General features: G+C 39.7%; 1 protein-coding gene across 6 annotated transcripts in view; it reads right to left on the reverse strand.

Moving 5' to 3' along the window:
• cald1a (caldesmon 1a) overlaps positions 1-24,168 on the reverse strand; it is a 90,230-nt gene that overhangs the window by 25,695 nt on the left and 40,367 nt on the right. For 3 of the 6 annotated variants that reach the window (XR_007448333.1, XM_049566132.1, XM_049566133.1), the window contains exons 3-7: positions 11,053-11,190; positions 5,436-5,856; positions 5,309-5,341; positions 5,015-5,215; positions 2,842-2,960 (exon numbers count right to left, since the gene is read on the reverse strand). Coding sequence is in view for 5 of the 6 variants with exons in the window: in XM_049566132.1 (XP_049422089.1) it covers positions 2,842-2,960; positions 5,015-5,215; positions 5,309-5,341; positions 5,436-5,856; positions 11,053-11,190 (912 nt within the window). In the remaining variant the exon portion in view is untranslated. The remainder of the gene's footprint in view (positions 1-2,841; positions 2,961-5,014; positions 5,216-5,308; positions 5,342-5,435; positions 5,857-11,052; positions 11,191-24,168) is intronic. The other 3 variants (XM_049566135.1, XM_049566136.1, XM_049566137.1) reach the window with 3 other exon arrangements.

Below are 24,168 nucleotides of genomic sequence, written 5' to 3' on the forward strand. Positions count from 1 at the left end.
CAGAGCACACATGCAGGTCACAACAGAAACAAAACCTGAGGAAGTAGAACGCAAAGCTGGCTGACATTCAGGTAAACGCTTGACATTTGATACAGACTGAATATTTAAACATACAATTGAAGGATTTCTCTCTTTCATGGACAAGCAAACACACACAGACAGACAAAAACAAACGTGCACACATACAAATACCAACAATCACCTTGGAAAAGATAATGTTACAGCACATCTCAAGTTTCATCCAGTGTTTCACGCTGGGGACTAACCGCAGGTGACCCATGTCTAAAACACACCACTGCTCTGCTGCGGCTGACTGCTGAACACAAACAGCTTGTTTGCCTGAAAATCTGATTCAGTCATGCTTTTCAATTATTCTGCAGATGCCTCAGGCAATACTTCCATGCTTTTATACCAGCGTGAGAGCCAAACAATAAATGTCAGACTGCAACATCAATAAGTTCCTGTCTGATTAAACTGCCCCCCATTCAGCATATGCAAACACTCTAATGTGTTTCTAGAAACATGAAGATTTCTCCTCCATCAGTTTCATAATAAGACCCAGACTGCAATAGTATGATTCAGAAAATGCAGTATAAAATTATTACGTTTAGTTTCAATCATTTTTCTTATGGGAATATGTGTCTTTTCCTCACACTTCTGGACATCTTATCTTGGATAGCAGCTGTAAGCTTTGCTTGTTGTATAGCTTGCACTTCCTAACTGACCTTTGTGTCAAGAACATTAGGTTGCTGCAGTGATTTTTCACAACTGGTCAAGCATATATTGGCCTTCATACAGTCATAACTGACCCATCCTAAGTCCTGTTCCTCTTAGTTAGGATGGACAAGCTTGACAAAAAGAAACATGATGCCAGTTCAGTTAAGCCGGGTGCCGCAGTGTTTATTAGTTTCTAGGAGTCATGCAATGTAGTGTCATGAAGCCGACAGCAAAGATTTCAGTTTACGATGTAATGATATATTCATGATGAACAAAGCAAAACAATGTGAATTGAGGCCTCTGGACTCAACAAAAAAGGCAGAAGTAGTAACTGAGGATGATGAGACTATCTGTCCACATTGCTCCTGCACTGCGTCCCCTAGGGGCAGCTGTGGCTCAGGAGATAGAGTGGGTTGCCCACTAATCAGAAGATCGGCGGTTTGATCTCCAGCTCTTCAGTCCACATATCGAACTATCCTTGGGCAAGATACTGAAAAACCAAATTGCTCCTGATGGCTGAAGAAAAAATAAGGAGTGCTGCACTGGGTTAAGGCACTGTAGGTAATTGTCAAAAAATCAGGTGCTCCTCAAGAATAGGGCAAATAGTCACATAAAGATACTAAACTACTGGCCAGCTCACTCAGTGTGAAAGTCCACGGTACAGGCAAGCAGTCCAAAAATGCGTCCGAGGCACTCTGACTGTAGTTATAAATCCTTTATTGATTCACGAAAAAAACCAACGTGCTTTGACTAGAGTCCTCATCAGGGTATAAATAATAAAGGTATATGCTCCTGCTGTTCCTGTAAGTTACCTCAGGGCAGCATGTAGCATTACAGAGATAATATAGACATTAGCCTTATCTTTCCTAGCTAACAAAAATTAATTTATTTTTAAAATATGTCAACAACTTTTCTCTGTCCTTTTCCAAATCTCTTTAGTGTTACCAAAGAAATAAGAAGGAAGCAAACGTTGTTGATCTGACATTAGACTAACTCCTCTTGATATTAGCTATACATTAGCTAGCTAGTTAGCTAGCGTTTTGCTAACATTAGCTAACCGAAGCTGTGACTATTAATACAATGTTATGTTTCCATGAAATTTGTGACAGCCCCCAAGCCATATCTATTAAACGTCTTTAAAATTTGGTTTTCTGTTCAACATTTTTAATTAGCACATAGCATATAACAGGAAAGGTGAAATCTGTTCGGGACTTAGGAAGGACTAATTGCCCAATATCAGCTTCACATAACAGTGTGCTATAGAGTGCCCCAGGAATGAGTCCTAAAACCCAGAAAGACTGTTAGCATTTTACCACTCACAGTTCCCTCGTCTCAAAGTCAATGGGTTTCTTGAATAGGTTTTTGGTTAGATGCCTGAAAGGCTTGTGGTTAACACAAGCTTAACTTAACGTTTTGCTCTATGGCATAAAATTTGTCAGTTAATACTCCACTCGTGAACTGTGAAGCTTTGACATGTCTTAAAAAAGGCGGTTGCTAAAAACTGGCTAAATGAGAGTACAGAATGTCATCATGCCAAGGCACGCCGAACACAGCTTTACAGTCTTGTTATGGTGGTGACAGACCGTAGTGTAGTTTGTTTATAGCCTAACGTTAGCTTTCTACTTCAGGTGATTGCATTTAGACTTCAATAATCATAAAAATGGTGTTCATTTGTGAAGATTATTTTGCTGAACAAAACATGTCAGTATCATAAACATTTGTTTGCCACAGAGCTTATTTTCAGCAATAGACTAACCCAAAAAAATTCATAGGCATTTGGAAGACGGAACCAGTGTGAAGTCATCCCTCAGGCACTCTCTTTCTTATAATGTTTTGCTGCAAATACTGGGGTAATTGAGGAATTGGACTTTCAGTATGTCACATATTATTGTCAAATTAGCGTCAAAGTAAAAGCAGCAGGCCTGTTTTTGAACAAAGTACTGCAGACATTAGCAATACTGAAAAAAATACTGTACACAGTTTTAACTGGCAACAAATTGGGACATGAACTTTGCTGAAAGCAGAGTTTCTTGAATAATTCATCAGTGCTGGCTATCCCCAATCTGGCCTCAGTGGAAACCATGCGGTCACTTGATGTGTGTGTGTGTTGTTGTGTCTGTGTACCTGGGGGTCCTCTCAGGTTTCCTGTGCTGTTTGGGAGCTGCTTCCTCCTCCTCGTGCAGTCCTCCGTTCTGCTTCCTCTGCTCCTCCCTCTCCTCCCTGGCCCAGCCTCTCTCATTCACCTGCACGGAAACAACCATGGGGGACAAAGTGAGCAAAGATGCGATTGGTGTGTCAGCTGGATGGGCGGAGTCTTTTCGTGTGACACTGCGGGAGGTTGAACGAAAGCACACCCCAAACAAAACAACACAACACATCACACAACACAGCGTCCACTCCAGAATTACTACTGAGACGGGATTATCTAACATGTGATCATCAGGGGAGTGACTCTGTTTTCTATCTCTGACATCATTGAAAACAGCATTCAAGTTTTATGAATTATAATCATTATGTGTCCAAGCCAAACATGTACACTGCCAGTCAAGCTTTCAAAGCACCATATATTATTAACCTGCAGCACAGAGGGTACATTTGTCTTAGTGTTGATGCTATCTAGCAGTCATTTTTACAGAAATACTTCACCCACAAAATCATTGATTGTGCATTAATAACACACCTCATGTTATCTTGAATAGATGACTAAAACTTTGCGGATGAATAATCCAAAAACTGACAAAATTCGTGATGAATTGAAGTCATAGGGGTCCACAAATAATTTTCTCAGATTTTAAATTCTGTGTCTACCATGGAGTCATGCAAGAAAAGCAAAATTTTCTTCACTTATTTAACGTAACACAGGGTGAGTAATTGATATACAAATGATCATTTTGTGGTTGAAGTATTCCTTTAAAATTATATAGGCCGCCTGCCTATAGCAGCTTCAGCACATCTGTCTTTTATAAAGCACTTTCTTTACGGCATGCAAGCCTGCTCATTAATATGTACTTTACTAGGTTTTTGCAACAATCTGAGATTTAGCAGGCAAACTTTGGGTTAAAGCAGAGACAAAAATCCCTCTATTACTACTCAAGGGAACAAGAAATGTCACTAGAAATGCATCTTAACAGGGAAAGTGCCAAGACACATGAAGCACCTTTGAGCTTGTTGTTTACACCATCAAAGGCATCTTGAAACTAAGAGGTGCTCTTGTCAAAAGAGGTCAGACAGACCTACACTGACTACAAAATGAAATGCTTTGGTCAAGAGGGTGTTTTGTTTGTCTATGTAGAGAGGGCTACACAGGAATCCAAGTCAGCTGTGTAGAGGAGCGTTTTGGAGGCTTGGCTCATGGTTGCATGATAAATTGGGAAGCATTTATTGAGGCATTCAACAATTCACAATTTTGCTCGGGCTTTGAAAACATACTTGTGTAGACAACTTTGAGATTTTATTTTCAATTTTATTTTTTAGGGGTTCTAAAAAAGCCAAACATTTGACTGGAAATATACACATGATACATTGGCTCAGTGATCTCCTTAAACTGTCCCCTTACGGTAAACACATGTATTATTTTAAATAACATCTTCTGCAGCGAGTTTTTGGAGTGGAGTCAGTGGAATAAGTGTTGCTGCTCGCACAGCTGAGGTGGAAGACATGCAGACAAACACTGTGACCACTAAAACGTAGGCTCAGTAACCGCCAGTTGGTGCAAGCCACACTGTGACGACACGGGGTGTCTGGGTAATTTCAGCGTCTGGCTCCGATATAAATCACTAAGTCAACAAGATAGCCTTATTAAGAGAACGTTTTTGTGGTTGAATCTGGAATGATTTCTGTTTACACGTCTCCTTAAAAGTCCCAGTGAAATGAAAAATACATGTTCCTAGTTTTAATCATGTGTCTCTGTGTTAATTGATCATATATCTCTTGTTATGTGCCAAATATATGTCAAAAAATCAGTTTCAGAAGTGCTTTAAAATCCCTGTTTTTTCAAATGGTTGACGACTTATGCTGTTTACTAAAGTTCATCCAATCAAATGAGACTCTGGTCGACTTGCTCGCCGCACCAGTCATATAAGCCCGCACTTCACTGTGGGTTGTAGTAGCTGACAGAGCAATAACTGTACACCGATCAAATATTCTGTTTCACCGGAAATACCTCAGAAGCTGAAGATGCTCTAACTTCCGTTTCACAGGGACTTTAAAGGTGCATAAAGACACTGAAATTAGCCAGAAGTATTTTTTCGTGCTGTGCATGACACCTCTACTGAAAATCTTACCACATGAGCGATACCTCATTTTCCTGAGAATGCAGTATTTCAGCTACCTCATTGTCCTCTTCATTGTCATTTATGAGAGTCATAGACTTTGATGAATAATCTACATAACCATCCTCAGGTACCTCCTCTGATGCTACTGCATCCTCCTCAGCCTCTGACTTGGCCTGGTTTGAAATCTCACTGACTACTGACTGTGTTGCATCTTCAGCGAGCTCCTATGAAAAAGGTTTATAAGCAGTTCTTTGAAGGAAAGATCAGTGATTGAGTCGAGGATGTGCATCAAGAAGCCAATAAATCGATCACAATACCTTGTTCTGAGTTTTAAGTTCTTCTGTTGATTCCTACAGAAACAAGCATCACATTTGCACGGGCTGTCAGCTACAAAAATACAATAAATGGCTAAAATAAACAAATAAGATTGAACAGGCAACTCACCTGTTCTCTCAAATTAGACCTTCTTGGTTTGTCCTCCATCACCTCCTCTTTCTGCCCTTCATCTACACCCTCATCTTCTTCCTCTCCCCCCTCAGGAGCAGCCTCTTCTTCCTCCCTCGGCTCCTCTTGCTCCTTCTCCTCTTTCCTCGAGCTGTACGTCTCTGTCTTCACCTCTTCGTCCTCATTGTCTCGGTAACGGCCCCTGCGCCAGGAGGATGGCCTCTCCTCTTCTGCGTTGTTCTTCTCCGTGGCGACGCTGTCGTTGGCACTGTCCAGCTCCTTTTGTCTTTCCAGCGCCTCCTTCATGCGCCTCTGCCGTCTCTCCTCGCGTTTGGCCATGCGATCCAGCAGGGCCTGCTCGTCGTCGTCTCCGCCACCGCCCCCTCCGTAAGAGCTGCTCACAGACACTGTCTCTGTCAGGCTGGGAGGAGAGAGAGGAGACAAGCATTTCACTGTGTGGTCCTCCGTTAATGAGGGAGAAGCCTCGAGGTCAGAGCAGCAGACGTCAGCTGTTAAACTGAATGCACAATATTATCTCCTGTTAACACCGAGATGCCCTTGATCAAGGCCTGTAAGTGTCATAGTTGTTTAGTTGCTAGGGACTTGTTGTGGCATTAATGTTGAGCAGTTGTCAGGTTTGGGTGTGAGTACTGTGCAGGTGATACTGAAACAGCATTAGCATGTTGCTATGACAAGGTCAAAACAGCAAAGAAGCAGTGCTAAACTGACTCACTTGGGACTAAATCTCTGACCTGGCAAACAATGGAAAATGACAGACAGGACAAAATTCCCAAAAGTCAACAAAAGCATGGCTGCAAAATATTGAGCATAGCTTTAGTTCAGACAGGACTGTCAAGCTCAGCTCACATCCCAGCTACATCAGCTGATCTCAAATAGTCAAATCGACTGATGGGGCAGCTGACTGATGGAAGGGAGTCAGCTGATAGAACACATGATTCCTTTCTATGCAACCAATCGGCAAATCTCAGGGCGCCCTATTTAAACTACTCTGGCCTGCCTACTGTTTGCAGCCCGCCTCCACTCCAGCTCCTCCTTTTCATGCTGTGTCTGACTTATCAATGTCATTTCTGTTTGTCATTGATGCTGACTCTGTTCGGTTCCGGGGGGTCTTTGCTGCTGCTCTCCCTGCCTTAGGTTTTCCATGTAGGCACATGGAAGGGCAGAGAGGTGTGCTCTCCTTGCCTTAGGCTCTCCTTGTATGCACATGGGAGGGCAGGGAAGCTTGCTCTCGCTGCTTCAGGTTTCCTCGTATGCACTTGGAAGGGCAGAGAGTTGTGCTCTCTCTGCCTCAGGCTTTCTGTGTAAGCCTAGGAAAGGCAGAGAGACCCCAGAACTGAGCCATACCGCCACATATAATACTGCAAATGGAAATAAAGTTTTCTTTTACAAAAGAGGTCCTGACAGAAATATTGTTTTTGTCATAATCCTCACCATGTCAACGTGTGCGATAAAACACATTGCAAAAGACTGCTATTTGAATATATAGTAGTAATAATGTATTAAATTACATATTAAATTACATTCTGTCTATAGGCACTATTTTGTCTGATACACATATGCCATTAAGTTTCTGACCAATCAGAAAATCTGTCTGATTCTGTCTGATTGTGCACGCAGACTGTGCGCATATGCGGACTGCATGGTTGAAGAAGGAGAGTGTGACAAGATGAGCACAGGCGAAATAAAGCTGGCTAAAACCTGTAAAGCCTACATTTGTGATAAGAGAAAGTGCCTATAATTGTATACTATGCAGGATTGTTGGTTTCGCCAGCGAAAGTGAAAGTAAAAGTAAACCTTAGATTCACTCTGATTTGGTGTTTGGCCTTGCTAGATTTGCATCTTTTGGCGCTGTGTCTCCTGGATGCCTGCTGCTTACAGTGTGGCACCTGGTCGCTATCTTTTCATAAAGCCCCAACCTCACAGAACACAGAAAACCAGAAGAAAATAAGAAAATACAGGCAGGGTGTCTGCAGAAAAATACACCACTATACACCTCTAATGGGTCATAAGTGAGTATGAGTCTATGTATGAGTATGTGTCTATATATTGTTTTTAGGAAAATCCTGAATTGCTTATACTTAAGTTATTGTTTTGGACATTCAAGGCGAGCATCCAGATGCTTTGAGATGTTTTTCAGTTAGTTGAAAGAGAGCATTAGTAGAAAACTGCATTTAAAATTTAACGCTCCTTCCTTTTGTTATTGGTGCCTTTGATGTTCGGTTCAATGTTTAATTTGTTCAATAAAAGCCTGTTGGAACAAGCAATTTGTTGTATTTTAGCAATATTCTGAAAACAGCTGAATTGATTACACTTTAATATCCGTTTATTTATCATTAGTATAAACCACATTATTGCATATTTTCCTTATAGCACTCAAACGTTTGGGACCTGATCAATTGCATGACTGTGACTTACACTGGCCACTAATATAATAAAAGAGCATAAATGCTCAAGCAAACCTCAGAACTGCAAGAAAAACAAAATTGAAGTCTTTGAATGGAAATCAAAGTTTACAGAGAGCGGCTGCCATATTATTGTCAGCTCTTTCACCAGTTTGTGGAGAATGTTGACAATTGGCTGTATTGACTGGTTTTCACCACAGATATTCTTAAAAATAAACTATTGGTCAGGCCTTAAAATAAACAGAAAATCAGTGAATTTCTGCTGGATTCCAGGTTTCCAGTTACATTTTCATTCTTGACCCAGTAGCTCTTCTGTATACAAAACATACAAGAAGATAAAGCAGGGAATAAAGTCAATATGATTTATATTCATATATTTAAGTTTACTTCAAAATGGACTGAACGTCCAACTGACCAGCTACATGGCTAAAAACTATATAGGTCTACAGTATTTATTATACATCTCTTTAAATCCACCAACTACCAACTGTACATGCATCCACCTCACTCCAAATAGCCTGACTCATAATATTCTGACCTAAGAGTCTGGCAAACATTATCCTTGCATCGACACAATCGACAATAGCTAGTCAACACTGGGTCCAGTCTCAGCATCCCCCTCCACAATCCCCTTGTTGTTTGACCAGCCCAGGATGTATCTCTGAGCTCATAGAGGGGAAAATTCATGTCCACAAAGCGGTGTCTGTGTTGCTAGATGTCAGAGCAACCCACCACTTCCACTGCAGCCAAGGCGATTGATCTCATAGCCTCAAAAAAAAAAAAAAAAAAAAAAGCATAGAAACAGATATTTAGCTGCTTTGTTCCTATGGCAGTCTTTCTGATGGATGGGTACAAGATCATGTGTTGGTTATCGTGTTGACAGCTGTGACTGCGTAGACTGCGTGGTTGACTTGAATATATTAAAGAATGCAAAAGGAAATACTGGTTTGAAAAAGCCACTTCACAGAATCCCATCATACAACACCTGACAAAGTTTCAATATGTCAGCTTAGCTACCACCATAACAAGGCACAGCAGGCCTGTCAAGCTTTTGATTTCTCCACATGTTGAAGTGGTGTACATGGAACTCTATATCTAACCATTTTGAAGGATGATAAAGTGATTTTGTCTGCTCTAATGTAAGCAATCAATGTTAGCATGCCTAGCGTCTAGCGAGTGTTACATCCAGTGCTTAGTTTGCGTGCCATCAGATTTTAGGGGTATTAACTTTAGCATCTGTCCTGCTCTTTATTGGTTTTGGGGAAATTTAAACTCAAGCAACCCTAGTACATTTTACCCCTGGATACCTGACATTTGATTTGCCAAACACATTGGTTGGTCTTCACCCTAAAAGCATTTCTATTGTATTGTAAAAATAAACTGTTTGAAAATATGAAATTACGCAGCCAGAGTTAGACAAAAAACAATGGTCTAATCACATGGAGCCACAGAGGGGTGGGCGATATATCAGTTATACTCAATGTATCCTGACTTGTTCCATGTGATGCATAAAATGACAATAGCCACCATTACACAACCTATAATGTCATTTTTTTTTACGCCACCAGCATCAGACTCATTTGCCGTTTCAGTTCTCTCAATCTCAAAACATATGTCACTTGCACTCCCCCACCAACCCAGACTACTCTCTGCTGGGTGATAGTGCGTTAACAGGTCTCCAGACTGTGATGGTTTAGCAGCATTTTGCAACCATGGAGCACCAGTGCCACTTGCAAATATTTTTATATGAACTGGAGGGCTTTTAGTTTGTTTCCTGCTCACGGTGAGTAAAACCTCACTTTTAATAAGTTTGCTGTGGTGGTTTAACTTTCCCCTTACTGCTAACAGCTAACTGTTGAGTGGAAGCTTTAAGTTCACAACAAAAACATCAGCACTTCCTGCCAGAGACGAGCAGGGTGCTTCAGAATAAAAGCACCAGTGGTTCCTTAATTAATACAGTACTTAATTGAACTTTATTATAACAGTACTTTATTTAAGTTAATTATAATAGCACTTTATTTATCTTTATTACAGTACTTTATTTACCTTTATTACAATAGCACTTTATTTAACTTTATTACAGTACTTTATTTACCTTTATTATAATAGCACTTTATTTAACTTTATTATAACTGTACAGTACTTTATTTACCTTTATTATAATAGTACTTAATTTAACTTTATTATACTGTAACAGTACTTTATTTAACTTTATTATCATAGCACTTTATTTACCTTTATTATAAAAGCACTTTATTTAAATTTATTATAACAGTACTTTATTTAACTTTATTATAATAGTACTTAATTTAACTTTATTATACTGTAACAGTACTTTATTTAACTTTATTATAATAGCACTTTAACTTTATTATAACAGTACTTTATTTACCTTTATTATAATAGTACTTAATTTAACTTTATTATACTGTAACAGTACTTTATTTAACTTTATTATAATAGCACTTTAACTTTATTATAACAGTACATTATTTAACTTTATCATAACTGTACAGTACTTTATTTAAGTTTATTATTTTAGTACTTTAACATTTTAAGGACAATATTTAATTCAACTTCATTCTAACAGTACTTCATTTAACTTTATTATTATAGTACTTTTACTTTTTTATGACAATATTTAATTTGACTTTATTATAACAGTACTTCATTTAACTTTATTATGCCAGTACTTTATCTTTATTATTTTAGTACTTTAACATTTTTATGACAATATTTAATTCAACTTAATTATAACAGTACTTCATCTAACTTTATTATGCCAGTACTTTATTTAACTTTATTATTATAGTACTTTTACTTTTTTATGACAATATTTAATTTGACTTTATTATAACAGTACTTCATTTAACTTAATATCACAGTACTTCATTTATCTTTATTATTACAGTTCTTTATTTAACTTTATTATAACAGTAAAGTCAGAAACAGTTGTTATTACAGCCAGAAAAACTGACAAATTTTTCTGAGTAGTCCTGACTTTGTTTTACACAGAGAAAAAGGATTTTTACTGGGCAAGGTGATGCTACAGTGACATTTCTTTTTCTCCCTCCTTTTCTTTGTTCCTCTTTTGCTTCTTCAGCTGGTCTAAAACTGGGAGCTCAGCATTTGGCTTCTGACTTTATATTTGTCATAGACTGAACCAGTATATTTGACATTGTATTATGTGTGACCTGTGGCTGTTGGTCATGACCAGACTGTCTGGCTGTCCGCTGGGCTCCTCACTCTCCCTGCTCTTCATTCTCTCCTGGCGTGCCCTGCGCCTTCTCTCACGGGCCGCCTCCTCCTCATCATCATCATTCCTCGCCAACCTTAGGGAGACAAAAGAAGAGAGAGAGAGACAGGGTGAGGACACAAAGAGAGACTTTTTTCTCAGCTTCAACTTTCAACTCTTCATCTCCTTCTCCCCTTCCTCAATTCAGCTTCACGGTTAGGAACTTCAAAGTGAACGATTCTTTAAATTGGACTGCAATCATCACGGTGACCAAACCTGGTGGATTTGTCCGGAGCTTTTTTTTTTTCCCCTCCTATCAAACTGACCTGTCAGCTGTGCAACAACCAATACTTCTTATCGTGGCTGCAGTTTTCACGAGCTGATAAAAACTCAGCCTGGAGACTTGGCTTGGCCGAGGATAAGAGAGAGCCAGAGAAGCAGTGCTTCTGGGCCCACAGCTCATACTGGTCTGGTCAGTGTTGGAACACAGCAAACTGCAGGGGGCTGTGCGTATGTGCTTATGCACTGCAAAACAACCACTAACCTTGAAAGTTTTTATTTCTACAAGGAATTTAATACATTAAATCTACAAATCACATTTTTTGGGGGTTAACAAACTGAAGTAAAAAAAAAATCTCTTGAGTCAAAACTGAGGCAAAACTTTATTTTTCAGATACTGCTTCTTGCTTTAATAACATTCTAGTCAAAACCTCAGTTTTGCTGAGATACTCATTTCAGCACCTTCCAAGTTAAAAGAAAGTATGACATTTTTGGAAAGCACTTGTTTGCTTTTTTGCAGAGAGTTAGAGAACTAATACCACACTCATATCTGTATGCTAAACATGAAGCCACACAGAGTTAGGTTAGCTTCGCACTAAATCCTAATTTATGTCAAGGTGCTCGGCACTTTTAATGATTGGTGATTGACAGAATGTAAAGAGCCACACAACATTTTCAATGTATGTTTGTGCTACTGCATTTTGAAAATGGAGGGATTTGATGAAATCTTTGAGTTACTTCAAGAGGATGAGAATTTAAACTTTATCTATGAAGAAGACAACAGCAACGCAAAAAACGAAGGTGGTCATGTGTCCATTGATTGAAACAAGGTAGCTATAGGGTGAAAATGTTACTGTCCAACAAATAAGGAATATGGACAAGTAGATGGACTTTCAGTATCTTTAGATGTCTGCCAACCGTTCTGATGATCTGGTCACACGGATCCGGCCCTATATTGCTCACGCCGGTACACATAATACTCCAGTAGATGTGTCAGACAGACTCGCTGTGACTACCCAATCACATTGCACAACAAAATATGATGGTGTTCGCAACAAAACAACATTCTCCAGGTGTGCGACATGAAAGAAAGTGTCAAAAATATGTGTTTTCAATCGAGCGGCACTCATCAAAAAAGTCAAGTGCCCGACCATAAATCAGTCTTGTGATTGGAAGCAGGGGTAAAAGGCTAGGCCATGGCTCTGCCCAAAGGTTAAATTAAATCTGCTTACCAGAATCTCTAAAAGTCATCAACTCAAGGGGTAGCTTTTTTTTAGGTGGGGCTGTGTCAGATACTTATCTATAGTATAATGAATGGCGGTCGGTATGCTCCCTGTTTCCAGAAACAGACAGAAGTAGCATGCCAGAAGCTCTGCTGTACATTGCAGTGGATTACGGCTAACAGCAAAACCCATTTTAGCTACTTAAAAAAGCCCTACCTTAAAAGGTCAGTATCAGTCTAAGTGGACTAATATTTACAATATTTTCACTGCTTTACCCTGCTGTCAGACAGCCCTTTCCTTTGACATAGGGGTGTGCCATATCAGCTCGTTCATGATAATACTGGTATAATTTTTAATATCATGAAAAATTCATATTGTGAGACTCGCGATATTTCTACTTGTTGACATATTGACGTCATACTGTTACCTACAGCAACAATAAACATGGCTGAAAGCAAAGTTATTACCAACTCCGCAGTGGTTTGTAAAAGAGAACCAGTTTCAGATATCATAAAGTGATTAAACCATTGGTAATGTACACTTACGTCACGCTTATGGCTTGACAAAAAACTACATATATGTGAACGTGCAGTAGTTATGGTAGCATAACAGCGTGATGATTAGAGGAGAAATGGCAGAGCATAAAGGTCCAGGTGGAAACAAAAAAAAAAAAACTTAATCATTTATGATTTTGCTAAAAGAGAAGGAAATCACCTGTTGATTTATATATACAGATCCCAGGGTACTTTTTTCTTATTTGAGAGCTGTTTAAATGTGTAATTTGTGTTGTTAAACTGTTAATATTGTATACAGAATCTGAATCTCACTCTGAGTTACTGTTTGTTGTTTACTAACTAAAAAAAAAATCAGAGATAATTTTAGTTTTTATTGCCATGAATATCGTTATCGCAAAAATACCCTGAAATATCTTGATATTATTTCAGGCCCATATCACCCACCCCTACTTTGACGCAACATTTTCTTAACCTTATAACTTCCATATTCCTACGCAAAAATGCCCAACTGTGCCGCTCACTGTGTCACGCCGCAGGACAGCTTTTTGGGTCAGACTCTCAGAGATTTATGGAAGAGACAACATACACAAGAAAATACAAAAACTGAGTGATTATGACAGCGATGACGAAATGCTGTTCAGTGTGGAGACAAAGGGATGACTTTGTGAACCAAAGTATACAAAGGAAGAACTGAACAGTGGACTGAACAGGCCAAACGAGAGGGAGGGGGAACCTTCTGTGGAGACTCCTATCTGTGTGCTGACTGCCATCTACTGTATATAATACACTGACTACAGATATGTATCTCATATAGCCCCACTTTAAAAAACTCAAACTGTCCTTTTGACATGTTTTATATTGTTTGTTTAATTTATTCCCCTTTTCTTGTTTAGTAAAGCTGCCTCTTCCTGTTGCCAGCCTTTATGCTAAGCTAACTGGGTGCTGGCTGTAGCTGTGTATTTAACAGACAGACATACAAGTGGTATCAATTTTCTCATCTATTTCTTAGCAAGAAAGTTTAAAAAAAATGCTTTCTATATTTTCCTTTAAGAGAAGTAAGCAAACTGAGGTTAAAAAAAGAAGATCTCTTTATGATAAAAATGGGTGGAGGGAGCTTTTTGCGTCTTGTTTGGACAAAATTCTTGACACAAGCTCAGTTTTGCTGACTTACCCTCGGAAACCCCGATAATATAACTTCCCCAATTTATTTCTTTCACAGCCTAAGAATGTGTGCATGCACATAAGTGGATGAGACTTAACGCTTTAATATATTTAACAGTGTGAAACACAGTTCCCCTAAGGTAATGTACGTAATACTTTGCATAACTGGTCAGGGATAGAGTAGATGAGGCAAGTTCACACCAGGTCATGTCTACAATATCACAGATAAAAATCTTTTTTTGCATTAGACATTAAGAATTTGAGAACTGCTTCTTTCTCGTCTCAGGGAAAAAAAATCTACTGTAAAAACAAACCGCCCATATCCTTAACAGAGCAAAATCCAAAGCAGACATGCAGTGGATTATGCATGTCTATATTAAATGCAGTGGTTTAAGTAAAGGGTGCGGCTGCGTAACAGTCATCAACACAACTCCATTGTTCGCAATCTAGTTGGCCGGAGAACTACTGTATATTTATGTGCTTACATTTGATTGAAAGCAACAAGTTGAGGCCTTTGACTGGAGCCTCTCCAGGTCACTTTGGGGAATTTAGACAATCTAACAGGCATAAAAGTGGAGAGGTTTAGTGAAACAGGCTACACCTAAAAGTATATTTGATATTGTTTTATGAATTGAAGCATCATAACAATTCGACAGTACAACATTATCAGAGACAAAATTTTTCTTTTACTCCAAAGAACAGTATCATTTCCCAAATGGCTGTGTTTCTGGCCACCTGACATCTATGAACTCAGCTCCATGCTTGATCTGTGTTGCTCCGACTGATCTTTACACTCCCACTGCTAACCACATGCTTAGCTACCTAACATCCCAGCGCCGCCTTTGAGGTCAGCCAGTGAAGCGTGCTATTGCATGTTAATTGCAACATGTGTGGTGAGCCGAGCTAAAGCTGCCTGAGTTTATGTGAGGTTTTACAGCTTGTGAACAACAGTTTTCCTCTTCCTTTCCTTCCCCTCCGCTGTTCTGTCCGCCTCCTGTTTCTCTCTATCCGATGAGGAATGTTGTCATAACAGAGCAGATGAATCGGTTAACGCCCAAGCTGGTCCTACGGGACGGTCACATCAGTGACATCAGGCAATGATTTACACATGTGCATGTGTGTGCTAAGTTCTGATAATTCAGCATTTATAAGGCTAGAAAGCTGATCTAATCCAGATAAGTTAGACTGTTTACAACCTTAAAGCTAGCCTGTGTAACACCAGCCTCTGTGGCCACAAGTGCTAATATATGTTAAAAACTAAAAGGTAAAGCAACAAAGCACAAGTCAAGGAGAAAGGCAGACTGACTCAGTAATAATATCTACCCAGTTTCTCAAGAAAATCCACAGACCTTGTGAGCAGTTTCAGGTAGGAACGACTTTCTTTGTACCAAACTACGCCCACCAACTGTATCAACGAGCAGAAGGAAGCGTGCATCTACTCATGAATGAGAGGCTTCTGCTCCTTACAGTGCGAATTTTAAATATTAATGGCGTAAACTTTGGCTGTAACGTTAACTGGCTCAATGAAACTTGAAATCCAAACATGTTCTCATCCCCAGGTTGAGGATTTATCACACCCCTCTGCGTCTAACAGTGACGCACTGGGCCCCTTTTAGTGGATCTATGTGACGCACAGCTGAAACACATTGTAACACATGGTTAATGTTGTGAAACAGTTTGGTTTAGAAAAAATATCATGTTTTGAATTAAAGTAAATATGTTTGTTGTTATGTAATGTTATGTTGAGACAACAAGGCTTTTGGTTGCACACAAGACGTAAGTCCCTAAGTTACGTAACTTAAAAAACAAGACTAAGCTTTGGTTTCACATGAGACACGAATAGCATAAAAGTCCTTTTTGGTGACTTTATCACCTCCCTTCCTGCCCTATGTGGACCTCCTCGCTCTTTATACTATGTCAGCTGCTCTCAGCATCAAGTATTGCCATGGATGGGTTACACTGGAGTAAGCTGAAAGCCTGGTGCATCTTATAAAGACACTAAAGGGTGCCTTGGCATTGAGGAGTGTGACATCAACATGTTTGATGACCTAGGGATGAGAACAAGCTGGACATTCTCTCTCCTTCAGTGGGGAGGACTGTGGAACATTAGCGCAGTGATACAGTTGGTGGGTGTTGTTCAGTAGAGAGAAAATAGTTCCTACATGAAACTACTCACAAGGTCTGTGGATTATCTTAACTAGGTCATGATTTCTGGAAAGAGACATTGCTGTTGAGATTTTTTAACGATTTTATTTTTATTTTTGGCGTTTTGACCAGCACATGCTGAGTGCCATCTAGTTCCATTATATTGGAGAGAAGGCAGACATGTCTAGAACCGATATCTCCAATACTCAGCAACACACACCAAAAAAATCTAGATTGATCAACAGCACTACAGGTAAGAGGTAAAATATGTAGTTTTGATTTTGGGGTAAACTGTCCCTTTTGCAAACATCAGCTATTATTAGCCACAATGAGCTACTGGTCACACCAGACAAAGTACAGTTGCAAATAAACCCATGTGAATTAGAGTGAGAAGTGTTTTACTGCTTAAGAATTCAACTTTCTTTGTTTTGAAGAGCAGGGACGTGCTATTTCTTCTTTTAGAAGTTACACAGTCCTGCTTTGAATAAATATTTTCTCATTTTTTTTCCAATTACATTCATATTCCGCCTACTTCAATTGAGTTTCCCCGCAGTAGAAAGTCTAATAAATCTTATTTAAAATACCGGAGTGATGTGTTGTTACTGTGTGGAAAAAAAAAAGAAGAAAAAAGCTGTGAAACAACTGCCTTAACTCCCGAAGGACTGCACCATCCCAGAAACAGCCCCAAATGTCATGAGAAAGAGAAAAAGACAACAGCTAAAAATGGAACAAAAAAGTCCTTGGTGGCGGTGACAACGACAATCTCAGGGTTAAAGATTCCTCAGCAGGAGAGAAGAACAAACTCCTAAAAGCTGAATTAGCATTCCTGTCAATCACAGCCTTGGCTAGAGACGCGTACACAACCAAAGCCCTGATTTAATATCCCTCTCCTTACCTAGGCCCCAAACTCTATCAGCATACTGACACAGAAATATGGAGAGAGGTGGAAGCTCGGATAGGGGGAGAAAAAAAAAAAAAAAGAAAGAGCGAGTGAAATGGAGAGTGAGGATAAAGAGGAGAAGTGGGAAATGAAAAACGGGGAAGGAAAGGGCGTGCACGATAATGGAAAATGGAGTAATCTGCAGATTTTATCATAGACGACATCTCTTCCTGTGCCGAATGATGTGCAGCCACAGTTATAAACTGCAGGTATGTGTGTCTGCCAGAGTGTAGTGTGCAACAGATGCCCATTTCTTGGGTGGCCAAGTGCAGTTTGGAAGGAAAGCAAACTACTGACTGACGGCTAATACGCACGTCACATGTGGCAACTATGTTGTAGCTGAAAAGGAAATACAAAGTCTTGTCTCACACTTGCGTGAATTCCTAATTTCCATGAGTTTTTTGCCGCATAGTGCAGTGTACAGGATTCTGCACTCACAAAGCGACTGTCTGCGTGGACAGAACAGACACACAAAACATCGCCATCAGCGAGCCTATTAGGGAGAAATATGTCCAAATATTTTCTTTACAACGAAATATCTCAGAAATGTCAGTGAAAACAATTTGGGAGAAGCCCATGAGAAAAGACTTCTTCACCCCTCCTCGAGAGGAGTGGAGAGGGACTGAGGGAAGGGAGGGAGGAAAAGTAGAGAGGAAAAGAAAAGCTGCTGTGAACAGAGGGGAGGGGAGAGAAGGGAGGGATGGAGATGGCGAGGGAGAGGGAGAAGGGGAGGGGGAGGGAAAGAGGGTGGGGGCTCTGCTTACGCTGTCAGAAATGCTGACCCATTCCCACGCTGGCCTCTCTGGACTATTTCCCTTCCTACTGCCGGCCCAAAGAACCACAGCGTACCCCGTCTGTCTCTCTTCCCCACCCTGCTCTCTGCTGGGCCGCCTCCAAGAATACACAATGTTAGAATTCCCCTCAACTGCATTTATTCTTGCTCGCAGATGAATGAGGCAGCATAGCATGCATATAAAACATAAATATAACAACTTCTGGGGAGTGAAAAGAGTAAGGTCAAGCTTAAAAAAAATCTGCAACAACATAGCTGAACTCTTTTCCAAGCTGATGTGGCGAGTTGTAAGTTGACATACGTGGCTCAATCTCTCCCTCCCTGTCTCTTTATCTGTATCTCTCTTCCTGACAGAACCAACAGGTTTACGATGCAGGACCGGGTCATGTTTGGAACGGTCCATTCACCCAGGGCGGGGATTATTTGGCATGGCTCATTCACGGAGGATGGGTGTTATTTCCTCGGCCCTTTCCTGGTCTCTCAGGGGGGAGGAGGGGCCGGCACAGATGTAAAGAATGAAGAGGAGGATGGTGGAGAGAAAGAAAGAGGAAGTGGACGGGGAAAAGGAAGAGGAGAAGATGGAGTACAGGAGACTAACTGAGGAGGGGGTAACGTGGATTTGAAAATTTAAGTGGACGAACATGATCAAAAGAGCGAACCAAGAGGAAGAGATGAGAAGAAGGATGATGTGAAAGTAAGAGGAGAAGCAGGAGGAGGTTTTAGGAGAGAAGGGGAAGGAAGAGGGTGAGAAGAAAGAGGAGAAAAACAAGGAGAATGAGGGGTTGAAAATGAAAGTGGAGGAAGATGAGGAGAAGAGGGATGAGGCAGGGGGAGGATGAGAAGGAGGAAGCAGGAGAAGGAGACAGAAAGACAGTGACACCCAGGGGAGAAGAAGACGAGGATCGAGGGGATGCATAAGGAATGAGAGGAGGAGATGGAGTATGACAAGAAAGAGGGAGGAGGAGGAGGAGACAGAGGGAAATGTCAAAAATAGACACTTCCCAAAAAGGACATCAAAGACGAGATGCAAAATGAACATTGTATATTTAGCAAAGTCTTAAATAATTTACATTAAACATTAAAGGAGCAGTTTGACAGTTATGGAAGACTGATGTCTGTACAATACGTATGAAGATATAGCTAAGAGACGTTAGCTTAGCTTAGCTTAGCTTAGCTTAGACGAAAAGAAGGGGCTTTAAACCCTTGTGAGTTGTTGTGGTTTTACTAGGGGATTATTTTTCTTGGCTGGATGAAATGATTTTTTGTGGCATTGAAAGAATACTTCACACACAAAAGAATCATTTGTATATCATTTACTCACTACGTGCTACCTAAACTTTGTTTAAAAAAAAAAAAAAAAGACCACTCTTTCAACGTCATCTAAGTCTCATTTATCCATAAATATGCTCAAAGCTTCCCAAACACATGCCTTTTCACGAAAACCTTACGATATGAAAAACTTCAATCTATGAAGTAGCGTGCCCTGAGGGTGCCTGAGCATGTGCACGCATATTGGTTAATGAGACTTGGATCATACTGCAGCAGTAGTGTGAGAGTTTGTAAATGGATGTTTTGATAGAATTATACGGTTGTTAAATGTGTCCCCAATGACTTGAATTTGTGATGCGTGTTTGCCTTTTTTTGGATTCTTCATTCACCGCAGAGGTAGGGGTGGGTGATACATATATATTTGATGTATTGCTGCTTGTTGCACGAGGGATGTACTGAATGACTATATCGCAAAAATCAAGTATAAATTGTCTTTTTTGTCTGTTTTTTTTTTTAAGGTACCAGCATGAGACTCACTGTTTCGGTTCTCTTTCATGAGACATTGAGACCTTGTACAATGTACTTTGGCAATACTGTGTTTCAACACAGTCATGCCGGTAGACTCTTTGCATCTGAATTTGACATACACACAGAGAAAAACTCACAAACATGGTATGTCACACGCTCATTCCTCCAGAAAACTTTCTCCTGAGCAACAGTGTGTGTGCACTGTGCTGGTCAAGTATGTCTTATGCAGGGCTTCAGACTGCCACTATTCAGTCACATTTTGTGACCAGGGAGCACATGTGTGACTTGCAAATATTATTATTATTGAGAACTGGAGAGCTGTCACTTTGTTTCCAGCTTACAGTGAATAAATCATCACAGTAAATGGCACTTCAGTAACAGTTAAACTTAATGAATTTAACAGACAAAGCATGTTTTTGTACCTGTACCTGTACTATTTGGTTGTGACTTGTAAATATTACTAATATATGAACAGAAGAGCTATTAGTTTGTTTCAAGCTCATAATGAATAAATCCTCATGTTTAAAGGCAACAGTTTAAGTTTCTGCAAACTGCTAACATCTACCTGTTGAACAAAATCTATAAGTTCACCACAAAAATATCAACACTTTCAGCCCAAGATGAGCTGGGTGCTTCAAGAAAAATACATCAGTGGTTCCACTTTGATGCTAATACTTTATTTGACTTTATTTTAACAGTACTTCATTTAAAGTATTATAGCAGTATGACGGCACTTTAACTTTATTGGATCAGACCATGACAGTTTAGTAGCATTTTGCGACAATGGAGCACCAGTGCCACTTTCAAATATTATGATTACATAAACTGGAGAGCTTTTGGTTTATTTCCCTGCTCACAGTGAATAAAACCTTGATTTTTAATGACTTTGCTGTAGCAGTTTAACTTTCTACTTACTGCTAACAGCTAACTGTTGACTGGAAAGTTCACGTTCAACAAAAACATCAACTTCGTGCCCACAACGAAGCAGATGCTTCAGAATAAAAGTTCCAGTGGTTACGCTTTAATGTGTTTCATTACAACAAAACTTAATCATAACAGTACTTATTTATCTTAGTTGAGACGGTAACTACTTTATTTATCTTTATCATAACTGTAGTTCATCTAATTTTGTGTTTTAGTAGTGTACAGCAGTTTAGACAAGATTTCAACAATATCGAGATATATATTTTGTATGGTGATATAGCGTGAAAATGTCATAATATTATTTTTAAGCCATATCACCAAGCTCTACGAGAAGGCATGCAGGACAAGTTTTCTTCACAAATTTACAGTAACAGCCTGAGTAGTATTCCTTTAATCATTTAGACTTTAAACTCTTAGCAAAAAAAGTGAATAAATGTATTTTCCAAAATGTGGAACTATTCCTTTAACATTCCAACATACAACAGTGATGACTCACCACTGTGGTTATGCCAATTATTTATCCATGTGCAATGTATAAATATTGAGTTAAGGACAATGAACTCCTCCAGCTGCATTGAGCAGGGAGTAACAACAGCTCTTTTTATAAATTACACGTACTATCACTGTTACAAAAGAAGACTATTTCTAGCTGAAGCAGATCCACTTTGGTTGTTGATTGACTGGGAAAATTCCACATCCATGAGCTCTCATCGGAAAAGATAACACGAAAAAAAAGCATTTGAGACATTCCTGTGTGTTTCATTGAACAGAGGCGCACTACAGCACTGATGAGCAGGGGAACCGAAGAGCATGAGAGTGTGAGAAACCTCGGCAGAGCAGAAAACCATGTGTGTGTGTGGCTTTACTGAATACGACTAGAAGTGAATTGAAGCCCGTTGCGCACCTCTATGTCAACAATCATTTTCTTACAACTATAACTGAGGCTGATGTAAGACAGAACAGGGAAGGCTTGGCTGTGTTCCCTTCACACACACACACACACACACACACACACACACACACACACACACACACACACACACTCAGTAGTAGTTCAGAAAAGTGAATGGGCCTTGTCAAACCTTCATCACCTGATGCTCATCCAAACACACTAACACACATGCACACTAAAGTGCACACCCACATGATTTACTGAATGCATGCACCCACCCACATGCTCACACTCATAAGCACATGCATAGCACACTGACACAGACTACACACAAAGACAATCTCAGTGTCCCAGCATGTAGGAAACAGCTCATGGAGACCTGGCCAGTAAACACTTATAATAGCTAGGAATTTGGCATTCTTTCAGCAGTTATTATATGGCCCCACACTCTCCCTGCGTCTCCTCGTCTTCTCACAGCGCACTCAGTGATGGTTGAATGGAAGCCGGCCAATGAGACAACATGTGGTTTTGACTAGTCCAACTAAGAGGGGCATGTAAATATTGATTGTTTCAATATATTGGCAGAAATGAAAACAATGTAGAGATGTAATCTTTTATCAACAACAGGAGCGGCGTGTCGCCTGCCAGCTGAAATTATTGCTGCTCGGACCAAATAAACAGGCATGAACAAACTCCCGCCGAGCTGAAAATGTAAATGTCGGAGGCGCTTACAGCCCTTGCTCTTTTTCGCGCTTGGTTCATTTCTCTTTCAGTCAGTCAGTTCTCATCTCTTCCCTCTGAAGGCTCTTCTTAGTCTACATTTTCTGCCAAATTCCATCTTCTCCGTGTAACATAAACAGTCCAAAACTGCATAAATAATTGTAGCAGCAGGGGGTTTATGGAGGTTTTAAGCCATGAAACATAACAACAGCATTAACCTTCACTTCAATCAGCCATTTAGAGTGCATCAGGGGAAATGAGGCATAAAAGGCTAAAAGAAGTTCAAACGGAAAGATGCCAAGAGGAGAACGCTGCAGCACTGTTACACAATATCAAAATGTACAAGATTTTTACTGTAAAGCTATACCAAAAAATACTCAGGTTAAAATGGCTATAGAAAAAGCTGATATGGAAGAAGTAACTGGGTATGTGTATGAGTAAACTGATCCGTCATTAATTGGTAATTAATTAATTTCACTTCACTATGTAGTCAGTTATTTAGTTTTATAGCAATAATGATATGGGAGTAGGGCTGGGCCATATGGAGAAGGTCAAATATTACAATATTTTTGATCAAATACCTCAATATCGATATTGTAGGGTTGACTAGTGGTGCTTCATAAAATATTTACACAATGAGATTTCTGATAAATAATTATCACAAATGTGGATACAATGCGTAATCCCACTCTTCACCTGATTGAGCTAGTTCTTAGTGGTTTAGGATTGTGCATCAAAATACAATGTTAAACTTTTGTCAATATGAAGATACTACACAGCGTTAGCTCGGTGAGATTCTCCACAATCCAATCGGCTGAGCCTCCCATCAATTGGTTCGATTTATGGAAATCGTGAGCACCAAAGTACAGTTTATTCAGATTAACTGTGAAGAGACAAAAAAAAGTGTCCAATCCTCAATTATTCATATTCCTCTAGTCCATATGGGTTCACCGATGAAAAGAATCAAAAGGGGTTTTCATAGAAAAAGAATCCAAGTTGTTCATATTGCCATCCATTGCTAACTGTGTATGCTATCTTTATTTGTCAAATGGACCGCAATTCTTCCAACTTTCCAAATTGGATAACCACTGCAGAACAATTTGTGCTCCCACTTTAAAGGGCAAATGGGCTCTCTTATGTATCCTTGTGGTCATCGTACTGCAAACTTTGAAGGTCTTTATTCTCAGAAACATGGTTTGGTGACAGTCATTGTTATTGTCTTGTCATTGTTATGACATTTTAGTTAATGTTTGTACAAAATTAATACTGATATCATTGGAAAGCTATGAATCTCCTCTTTCCAACAGTGTCTGGGTCTGGGCCCGGATGGAGAGCGATGGCAAGTTAACAAGGGGCAGATGGCGCCATCCCCTCGTGCCCCCTCAAATTGTCCTCTGGTTACCAGGATATAAAGTCCTGGATACTGTGTGGCCATATCCCCACCCCTACTCTCAGCCAAAATTTGCTTAGTAACATCAAAACAAACCAAAAACATGTTCAAAAGGATCCTTTAAATTTGGCTATTAAAGCTGCACCAAGCAATATGTTTTATTAACAACAGATAAAGTGATTATGTGTAACGTGAAAGTGATTCATCGTAGTGACAAACTTACAGACTTAAAACTCAACTCTACAGTTCTCTTGAGCTGACTGAAACAATTGAGCTTGTTGGGTAGGTTTTGCTCT

This window comes from Epinephelus fuscoguttatus, linkage group LG22 (assembly GCF_011397635.1).
Source record: "Epinephelus fuscoguttatus linkage group LG22, E.fuscoguttatus.final_Chr_v1".
NCBI classification, from domain to species: domain Eukaryota; kingdom Metazoa; phylum Chordata; class Actinopteri; order Perciformes; family Serranidae; genus Epinephelus; species Epinephelus fuscoguttatus.